The following is a 10478-nucleotide window of genomic DNA, read 5'->3' as shown; positions in this document are numbered from 1 at the left end:
ACAATTCATAATAGAAAAATATAATTTCTTTAATTTTACTTTTTTTCATCTGAAATTTGTTTTAATATGTTGCTGAGATTTTTCTGATGAAAATGATATCAAACACGATATAATTTCAACAACATTTACTTATTCACTGTCACGCCAGACAGTGAACGTGTTAATAAGTAAATGTTGTTCAAATAATGTCGTGTTTGATGTCATTTTCATCAGAAAAATCTCATCAATATGATAAAAAAAATTCCAGATGAAAAAAAGCAAAATTAAAAAAGTTGGTATTTAAATCGCTTGGTTGCCTCGACTCACGTTTCATCCTTATTTTATTCGCTGTCCTTGTCTACATTCGGCAAACTACAAAGGTGGGCGCGAGGCTCGAAAACGTAGTCCCTGACTCTACAAGTGTCAGGTTTAGGTTCCTTGCGGACTGACACTTGTGGAGAATTTACTGTATATATTTTTTTATAATAATAATTTTATAAATGTATGTATATATTTATATTAATTTCTTGCTTGCCGGCTACAAAATGAAATTAGCTTACAGTAGCTTTTCATTTTCATCCATACGTTCTACGCTCTCTACTCTAATGTATAGCACTTTTTTCTATTTCGCCTATATATCCCCTCTCTTTGGTACTTTCTTGTACTCTAGAACACTATTCACCCTCCACGCCTGTCTTACTTCTGCCTCCTTCTTCCCCTTCAGTTTCCTTAACCGTTCTATTACTTCAACCTTCCACCGTTTCCTTCAATCTTATACTTTTATCCTCAACTCCTCTACATTCTTCTATCCAATGCTTTAGACTTCCTTCCTTACATAAAATGCATTCTCTCTGTTCTTCTTCCATCCAATATCTATTTCAGACTGCCTTGTTTTCCGTCTCTTTATAAATATTCCGTGACGATCTATCCAGACTGTAATATTTGTAGTTCTCGTAAAATTAAAATATCGTATTTACACTACCGCTCATAAATTTAACCCTAGCGCATTCTTCTGTACGACTATACCTACACTTAAGGTTTCCAGGTGAAAAAAGACTGAAAGACTTTATGCGTAACAATTTTTCTTACCATGAACCTGGACAATAAACTTTTAATACGATGTTAAGGAAACGTAAAATTGATAACACCAAAGGTACTTAAAAAAGTAAGAAGGTGACGGGTGGAAAAAGACCCGGAGACTCCCCGTTAGGGTTAATCGCGCGATACAAAAGTGCGACGTGTAATTCAATTTATATGAATTCGTTTCGTTCAAGTGGACGAAATTCTAATTTCGTTCGTCAAATTCAAAGTTTTATGTCGAACTCGACACAGTGAAGTTATTTATTCTCGCTTAATTAACGTTTCTCCTACAGTTACTTTCCGTTTTATTGCATTTTAACTGATGCGATTAAGCTTTTCAACAATAGTGTACATTAATTTCTGCTGGATTTTAAGTCCCCCAACTTAATACGAGAGGTGACGAGCCTCTTTCGTTTTACACACAGAGATTTACAAATTTTTCATTTGTTAACCCTTTGCACTCGAGAGGCGACTGAGAAGAGACATTACTATTGTATTCACAATTTGGTGAATAATTAACGGAGCTGATATGTTCCAGAACAGCAGGTCTGTGGACCACCATAAATCGTTCACTGATAGTTCGATAGAACCAACTTCTAACGAAGTGTTACAAGATCTTGTACAACAAAAATACATTACATATTGAAGTAAAATAGTTATATTCGTTAATATATGCATGGTTTATATCTATGTTAGATTCAAGAAAATTTCATTCATTTTATGGAGCAAACAAGCTCTGATTTGCCAATTCCTTATATATACCTGATAAAGTATTGCCGATGCAATATGCACGTGCTTCTCGTGAAAATCTCCTGTGAGATCCTCCTATAAAATCCGTAATTAAAGCAATCTATTGCAACAATTTCGAAAAGATCTTACCAAAAATGCAAAAGCTTCGTAAATACGTAATCCATATACTCCATCATCCACGTTTATCCTTCATACCACGCCACTTATACATAAGTACACTACACAACACTTTCCACTTGAATATCTACACCATTTCCCCAGGAAAATTGAAACAAGCACGGTGCAGCAAACGGGGCGAGGTTGTATGAATACTACATAGTGAAAGAACACGCGATATTCTCACGAAGTACAGAAATAATTACATCCACCGATGAATCCTGATTACATAGCGCACGGGTTGCGCGTTATTTATTAATTTGATCTCGCGTTCGATACAGCGCAAACAAGAGCACGATACACAATTTCAAAGCAATGAAAACCTTCAACGCTATTAGTTCATTCTTCCATCAGATTTTGGCTTGTTTCGAAAGTCGTACGGGTTTCAATTAAAATTGCAACAGAACGGAATGTGTACATGCTGTTTCGATCGTAACATCCCTTCGTGTAATATTCCTGGTATTTTCACCCTTCGCGAACCTTTGACTTCCACGAGGAAAGCAATACTCTACCCAGAAGCGGCGGTAATACGATCGTATCGAGAATTTTTCTAGAAGTCAACAGCGGAGATGAGGAAAAGTATAACGCCGGAACAAGCGATCTCGTTCACGAAACTGAGCGTCGCTGTAACTTGTTCGTGGCCACCGTCACCTCTGGCGACCAGAACTCAAGTTTTGCTCTTTAATACGTTGTGGAGCACAGCATTCGTTAGCACCATCGCGCTGCTTTTGCCGCTATTGAGCGGAATTTACGAGTACCGTAAAGACCCCATCATTCTTGGGAAAACAGTCAGCCTCGCCTCGGCTGTCGCCCAGGTGGCAATCAAAATGATAATGTGCCGTTTCCAGCAGAAGCAATTCCAGGTAAGTCGACCGTGATTTCGATAGAAACATTTCTGTTAAACATTTTAATTGAACTGTCACCGGTGAAAAACAATGCTTCGCAGGTATTGTACTTCGACATGGAGAATTTCTGCAGATACGCCACCTCGAAGGAAAAAGTTGTCCTGCAACGATACGTGGACAGATACAAATACTTTCATGGGATTTATATATTATGGTGCTTCCTCACGACCATCTTCGTCATAAGTGGTCCATTGTACTCACCACAGACGTTCCCCACTCATGCGATATATCCTTTCCAAGTGGAACATACACTGTTCAAGATTGTTATTTATTTCCATCAGTCGTTAGTTGGTTTTCAGGCGTCCGCTGGTATGGCCATCGACACTCAAATTGCTCTTCTTCTGCGATACGCGGCTGCCAGGTTCGAGCTATTGGGAAACGAGATGCGAAATGCAAATACTCACTGTGAATTCAATGCCTGCATAGAGAAGCACAGTGAACTTCTCAGGTTATTTCCATTTTATTTCGATATATCGTGTACAGGGGTGAGTCGCGTAATTTGTTCACCTCTTTAAAATGTGTTCTATAAAACGGTGTTCTATACAGAAATAGAAAAATATTGAAAAGAATATGTATGATACTGAAGCTGTTTTTCTCTAAATAACGTATTTGTCTACGAGATATTAAGGTGAGCTTGAATTTTTTAAATGGAATATGTACCTTTACCTGTGTAACAAAATCGAAAAGAATAGTGAATTTTCTACAAGGAAGTATTAATCTTAAAAATTGGTTCACAGTTTATTGTGACTCGCCAATAAGAGTGAAAGACACGAAAAACCGAATTGTTGAAACCTGTGCAACATTTACTACAGAGATAGTTCAATTGTTATCATTACTTTGAAGTATTATTTACACTGCACATTATCGAAGTGTTATCTTTACTTAACGGAATGCACAGGTGAATGGAAGTTAGCGAGTATCACTTTGAGCATCTACTTTAAGTAAGATAAATAGCGAGACCTTGAACGATTCATACCAAATAAAGTACTTCGTTTAGAAAATTCAAACTCACCTTGATATCTCGTAAACAAATGGGTTATTTAATAATGTAGTTTCATACATTTCATTTGACACTATGAAATTTCTATATAAAACACTTTCTTGTAGAACACGTTTAGAAATTATTCGGAATGAAGAAATTATATGACTCGCCTTGTGCATATACATATGATACATAGAGGGATGTTAACAGCATCATCAAAAGTAATATTACGTTAAAGAAATATTTTTTCGCCGCAAAAATTTCTTAAAAACATCCGTAACGTGCATTAAATTTATCAAAACTTTGGATAATTATTTCTCCGAAGTGCACCAAGTTATTTACACGAGTTTACCCTTGTTAGAAGCGGCGAACGTTCCTCTGTAAAACGCACTTTGTTTCACGTCGATATCTCTACTCGTTCCCGAGATATCGCGGTGCAAAGGGAACCGTAATTTTTAGTAGTTTACTATCTCTCTCGTTGTCGCGCGACTCGGACCTCTCACTCTCACTTGTTTACATTGTTTCGCCTTACGCCTCGCACGTGTTCGCCGGTCACTGGCAGGCGTTGCATAATAGTTTTTTTCGCTACTACTACTCGCGCGTAAGCGTTTCCAGGAAAAAATGTAGGTCACACGAATTTCTAAGAATCATTCATAACTCCCCCCGATTTTAATAGTTTCCTTTAGAGTCCCGTATCTCCGGAACCAATGAAGATATCGACTTGAAACAAAATGCATTTTAAAGGGCCCCGTTTTGCCTATTTTATCAAATAATTTTCATTAAAAATTTCATTGTTCTTCTAAGTGTAATCTGTATTTAACTTTATCGTTATATCGGTATATGTTAAAGGAAGATGCGGTGATTTTCGTTGAATATGCATTATTTCTACATTAACTATTAACATTTTTGTATAAATGTACATAATCCAATGCACTTGAACATTTAGGTATACGAAAACAATTCGACAATCTATCAAGTTCCTAATTTTGACCACTATTGCGACTACTACCGTGGCCGTAATTTTTGGTAGCTTGAATTTAATCGCTGTAAGTAGTCCTTTCATGATATATCAAGATTAAACGTGAATTTGAAAAGTATAAAATTGACATTTTTTCGAAATAGAATCAACCATTGCTTTTGAAAGCTTTATACGCGGTCGTAGTATTCAGCGCCAGCGTGGAGCTCTTCATGTACGCTTGGCCTGCGGATAATTTGATGCGTATGGTAATTAAACGATCACAATAATCCATTTTAAACAATGAAATGTTAACTTTAACTTCGCCGTAGAGTACGAAGCTTGCGGCAGATATTTACAACACAGATTGGTTCGAAAAGGATATTAGATTGCAAAAAAAGGTATACTATATTATACAAAGGTCTCAGAGGCTCGAAGCTATTCGAATTAATGGCATAGTTCCAAAACTATCCCTGCCATACTATGCAATGGTAGGTACTACTTTTGTTGCACTTTTTCTTCTAATCTCACAATTATTAGACTATCTTGAGGAAACAGTAACTCCGCTGAAATGAAACATTTTTATTTAAAATAATTTCCATAATGTTCGAAACACTTTTGTCAACGTGTTACAGGAGCATTAATTCGGCCTACTTAAAAATCCGAATCTCTATGAAAAAGAAAGACGAAAATGAATCTCTCTGATCCAAAATTGTAAATAGTTTACACCCGAAAATAATCGTGCGAGTAGTCTGCTGGTCTACTCACTGATTAATTCACCAAAGTTTCTTAAGCCCGGAGTTCCACTATCACTGCAGAGTTGCATAGCAACGAAACTAAAAGTACAGCAAACAGCTCTGGTCGACAGAAAAGGCCCTAACCGTTTGCATAACTACGCCAGACTATATGTAGCAAAAGTGCAACTGCACAAAAATTGCATCAACTGGGCATTGAAGTTTATTGGAAAAAGATATTTAGACCGCTATGATTTTGACTATTCGTTTGATTGTTCTTTTAGTCTTAAGTATTCTCGCGTACCGCGTACATTCATGTGATCGACTGTGACTGGGTGATGTACTTGCATGTGTGAGCGATCGGTTCTTCCTTTTTTTCCTTTGTTCAGTTTGCAGTTGGTTGTTGACATCTCTGGGAATGTATAGCGTCAATACATTTTCATATATTAATATCAACTCTGCAATAAATAAACTATTAATTAGACCGCTATGATTTTGACTATTCGTTTGATTGTTCTTTTAGTCTTAAGTATTCTCGCGTACCACGTACATTCATGTGATCGACTGTGGCTGGGTGATGTACTTGCATGTGTGAGCGATCGGTTCTTCCTTTTTTTCCTTTGTTCAGTTTGCAGTTGGTTATTGACATCTCTGGGAATGTATAGCGTCAATACATTTTCATATATTAATATCAACTCTGCAATAAATAAACTATTAACTCTTTGCGATCGAGTGGCGACTGAGTAGCGACATTAAGTAATTGTCACTTGGTAAATACTTGATCAAATCGGACAGCAGATTTGTGAGACCTCTATAAATTTCTTCACCACAGTGAAATACAGAATACATTGAATATTTAAGTAAAATAGTATGGTTTGTTTTGACGTTAATTTTAGAAAATTTCAAATATCCCATTTGCAAACTTTTGCTATAGCAAAATGATCTCCGAGTACAAAGGGTTAAAGATCTAACAAAGCTCTATCTCATCCCCCGATTTTCACTTTTTCCCCTCACTTGAGAATTTCCGTACACAAGAAAAATTTAGGAAATAGCACACCTTTCAGCAGTTTCTTGCTTCCTGTTAGAGATTCGGATTTTTATACAAGCAGAATTAACGCTGCTGTAATACGTTAACAAGTGTATGGAACATCGTGGGAATTATTTGAAATAAAGATGTTTGATTTCGATGGAGTTATGTTTTTCTTTTCTAATACTAGTTTCTTCTTTCTTCATTTCCAGTATCTATACAAGTCTTTATCTTACTTCACTGCGTTGCGTATCATGGTCGAAAGCGAAACTGCTGTCGAAAGTATATAGAGACTATATACCTATGTATCTAAATACATCGATAAAATGTACGACTTATCTAATATAAAGCAAGCGTTCTTTTCCAATGATTCCAATACCGCACGCTTAACCCTTGTATAATACAGTCAATAATTGCTACCGTGCCAGTTGCGTAAAACATGGTCCGAAGAAAAGCGCTACGTTGATTTTAAACGCCACGTTAAGTATGATTTATTAAATTGCCTACGGCGTGGGAAGTAATTTTATCGTGGTAACGTCTTTGAATTCTCAGCTACTTCCTAAGCTTTTCAATTGTATCGTACTTTTCAAGAAAGTGCAGTGCAAAGTAATCCAACTCGCGTAATTATGTTGAAACAACTGACACCGGAGAAAGTCATCGACATCATTTGGTTTAGCGTGGCTCTGGCAGTCTGTTGGCCACTTTCTAGCTCTGCTAGTAAAGCTCAAGTCGTTGCTTTTAAAATTTTACAAATTTGCAGCGCGATCAGCGCACTCATTTTACTCTTACCACTGTTGTACTCAACTTACTTGCACTTCGACGATGTCATTGTTCTTTCTCAGAGCATCTGCTTGTCGATGGGTGTTTTTCAAATGATTATGCAGACTGTCATATGTTTCACCAACTACGACCTTCTGCAGGTAAGTTCTCAAATGTTTCATCTTAGAATTTCGAGGAGAAAATTTGTGTCTTTGCTGGACTTTTGTATATTTGAAGAAAGACAATACGTGATTTCGATTGGTTGTTCATTGCTAAATACGGTAGAGTCTAGTCAATAGGCAGTTAATATTGAATAATACTAGATGATTGCAAAAGTTCGTGCCCGATTTGAAAATAAAACATAAGCGGTGTGTGCAAAGGCACATTTCATTTGAAAATAAAATGAACAATTATCTGAAAATAAAACACAAGCGGTGTATCTTTCGATAGGAATGTAACATGACGCTAAAACAAACATCTGTGCCAAACTGTGACAAGGTTTCCGCAACCTCCGAAAATCGGCCACGAATTTTTCCAATCATCCAATAAATATCATCGTGAAGTTAACTGTCGAAAAGACACTGCATCGAAAACTCTTGTGGCGACCCTAAGCGTGGGTGCGTATTTGCGCGACGATACTATTTCTCTTGCTTGCTCGAGCCAACAAGGGGTGCAATAAACCCCAGGTCAAAAACGCTCCCCGCTTACGTGCCGTAAGAAGCGTGTGTGCGCGTCTTATCGGTGAATTCCAACAGCACTTATGGTTCTTTACAGCGAATAATTACAGAAATGATCACGTACGTCAAAGAGGCGCAGCAATTCGAAAGGGAAATTCTCCACAACTATATCCAAAAATGCAAACTTTTTTACGGTGGTTCGTTAATTTGGACATACCTCTGTGCAACTTGTTTCGTATTAGGACCCGTTGTTCTACCAAATCCTTTTCCCAGCAGTGCAGAGTATCCGTTTCGCGTTAATCGTACACCCATGAATGCTATTGTCTACCTGCACCAATCTTTCATAAGCTTTCAGTACAGTGCACACATATGTGTAAGCATTTTCGGAGCTCTTTTACTCTGGATTACGGCTGCGAGATTTCATTGCTTAACTCTGGAGGTTCAACAAAGTTCAAGTATTCATATGTTAATCATCTGTGTTAAGAAACAGCTACTACTGAGGAGGTGATAAGAAGATTTTGCAATTTATGATTACTTTATCGTAACTGATTGTTTGCCATAATTTTTAGGTACGCCAAAGAAGTGGTTGACGGTTTTCGGCTTATAGTACTCAACGCTATAGCAATGAGCATTTTGGCTCTTACTCTAAGTAGTATTACATTAATAATGGTGAGTAAAATTTGGAAATTTTGTGTGTAATGTAATAAATTGATGAAACGTCAATCGAACAGGAAATACCGTTAATTGTGAAAGTGCAATTCGTAACTGTAAGCTTCACTGTACTCGCAGAAATTTATATGTACGCATGGTCAGCTGACTACATGAAAGACATGGTAAATCGTATTTTATGATTTACCTTTATTCTATAAATTATTTATTTTGTTGAATATAATTGATCTTCCGTGATTATTAGAGTGCAAAGGTTTCACAAAGTGTGTATGATTTAACGTGGTACGGACAAACATTGGAAATGCAGAAAAATGTATTATACATATTGGTACACCAAGAACCGGTAATTCTGTCAGTTAGTTGCATCGTGCCGGAGCTTTCTCTTCGTTATTATTGCTCGGTAAGATAAATTACTGTACGTAGATAGAAAATTGATAACATTAGGATAACAAAATAACATTTCAGTACCTGTCAAATGCGTTCTCGGTTTTCACCGCTTTGCGCGTCGTGCTGGATGCAAAATCAGCCTAAGTGTGTTTTGACTTTGTTTTGTGACAAATAAAATATCAAGCTTAAAATTAAAGCACACAATTAAAAATCACTTTCCACTAATTTTATTAACACTAGAAACATCAGCCGGGTCAAAATGAGCCATTAGCAATTTCTCAAAACAAGTGATTACTTGATAACACTATCCAACAAATTTTGACCTTCAGAAAAATCTGCAATATCCATTGGGTGATCCTTATAGAGATTCTCGCCCCAAACACGAATCCGCAAGCAGAATTGCTCTATCACCCTCAGTTTTTGAAAAATATGGATTTATGTAAAAACACACTATTTTGGACAAAAGTGAGGTATTGCGTGAAAACTCAAAACACTAAGAAGTTCCATTTAGCCTTAAAAGATAGAGGAGAGTGTCCTGAATATATTAGTATATACAGATATTAAACTTTGTGGTTTTGGATGGTTCTAAATGGCCATCAAAGTTTAAAAACGAGCCGATGTGCGTACCTTCAACGCAATACAGTAAATTCTCTACAAGAGTCATTAAGTTTGGATTCTACAAGTGGCAGTACAGATGGTCCTAAGCCTAGGTCTGCGTCATTGCTGCGCCCATGTTATCTCGCTCGCAGTCAGTCAAGCGTGTAACGCTACACCAGTCGGTTTCCTTTACGAGATTACACGGCTCGACAAATCATAATAGAAAAATATAATTTCTTTAATTTTACTTTTTTTCATCTGGAATTTTTTTTAACATGTTGATGAGATTTTTCTGAAGAAAATGATATCAAACACGATATAATTTGAACGACATTTACTTATTAACACGTTCACTGTCACGGCAGATTTACAGGTTGCTGTCAGACGGCCACAAGAAAATACATTTTAAGCATAGGATTATAGTATTATGCTTTATAATTTTTTTTTTCAATTGAAAATAATGTCTAGCTAGCTATGACGTTCAAAATTTTTAGTTGACAACATTTATTTTATTTTAATTATTCTAAACATTCGAGGCACTCCAGTCACTGATGACCACCATGGCCATATCGAGGAAACAATCTAACGTTAAAACTTATTGAGTGATTAATTTAATTTCATAATATATCGCTTTGGATAAATTACAAAAACAAATTGCTAAGAAATTACATTAAATACCAGTACACATTATCCGTCGAATGTAGAAGGAGAGGCACCGTTTGGTTGCCAATTGTTTATCACATAGAGTCGACCTACCTCCACGTAAAGAAAAAAAAAAAATGTAGGGTCGATTCCACAACTGTCAGTAAAATGTAGGGTCG

The 10478-nt window shown here is 36.6% G+C and overlaps 2 protein-coding genes across 2 annotated transcripts in view; both read left to right on the top strand.

Annotated features, from left to right (window-relative positions):
- Positions 1-6858, top strand: part of LOC108580238 — an 8950-nt gene extending 2092 nt beyond the window's left edge. The window contains exons 6-10 of the mRNA XM_017943947.1: positions 2912-3318; positions 4799-4898; positions 4975-5076; positions 5140-5298; positions 6781-6858. Of these exons, the coding sequence (XP_017799436.1) occupies positions 2912-3318; positions 4799-4898; positions 4975-5076; positions 5140-5298; positions 6781-6858 (846 nt within the window). The remainder of the gene's footprint in view (positions 1-2911; positions 3319-4798; positions 4899-4974; positions 5077-5139; positions 5299-6780) is intronic.
- Positions 6859-7194: 336 nt separating this feature from the next.
- LOC108580236 lies at positions 7195-9204 on the top strand. The gene is made up of 6 exons (XM_017943946.1): positions 7195-7488; positions 8102-8508; positions 8574-8673; positions 8736-8837; positions 8918-9073; positions 9139-9204. Exons 1-6 carry the CDS (start codon positions 7195-7197, stop codon positions 9202-9204), a joined length of 1125 nt encoding a protein of 374 aa, XP_017799435.1.
- The last annotated feature ends 1274 nt before the right edge of the window (positions 9205-10478 follow it).

This window comes from Habropoda laboriosa, unplaced genomic scaffold (assembly GCF_001263275.1).
Source record: "Habropoda laboriosa isolate 0110345459 unplaced genomic scaffold, ASM126327v1 scaffold9, whole genome shotgun sequence".
Classification (NCBI taxonomy): domain Eukaryota; kingdom Metazoa; phylum Arthropoda; class Insecta; order Hymenoptera; family Apidae; genus Habropoda; species Habropoda laboriosa.
Note: the sequence above shows the minus strand (reverse complement) of the source record. Positions and strands in the feature narration are given on the sequence as shown.

Bases quoted from the DNA above. Each gene is read 5' to 3' on its own strand.
- LOC108580236 (XM_017943946.1), top strand. From the start codon at position 7,195: ATGTTGAAACAACTGACACCGGAGAAAGTCATCGACATCATTTGGTTT. The intron at 8,674-8,735 runs GTGAGTAAAATT...TCAATCGAACAG, and splicing joins GTAGTATTACATTAATAATG to GAAATACCGTTAATTGTGAA. The intron at 8,838-8,917 runs GTAAATCGTATT...CGTGATTATTAG, and splicing joins CTGACTACATGAAAGACATG to AGTGCAAAGGTTTCACAAAG.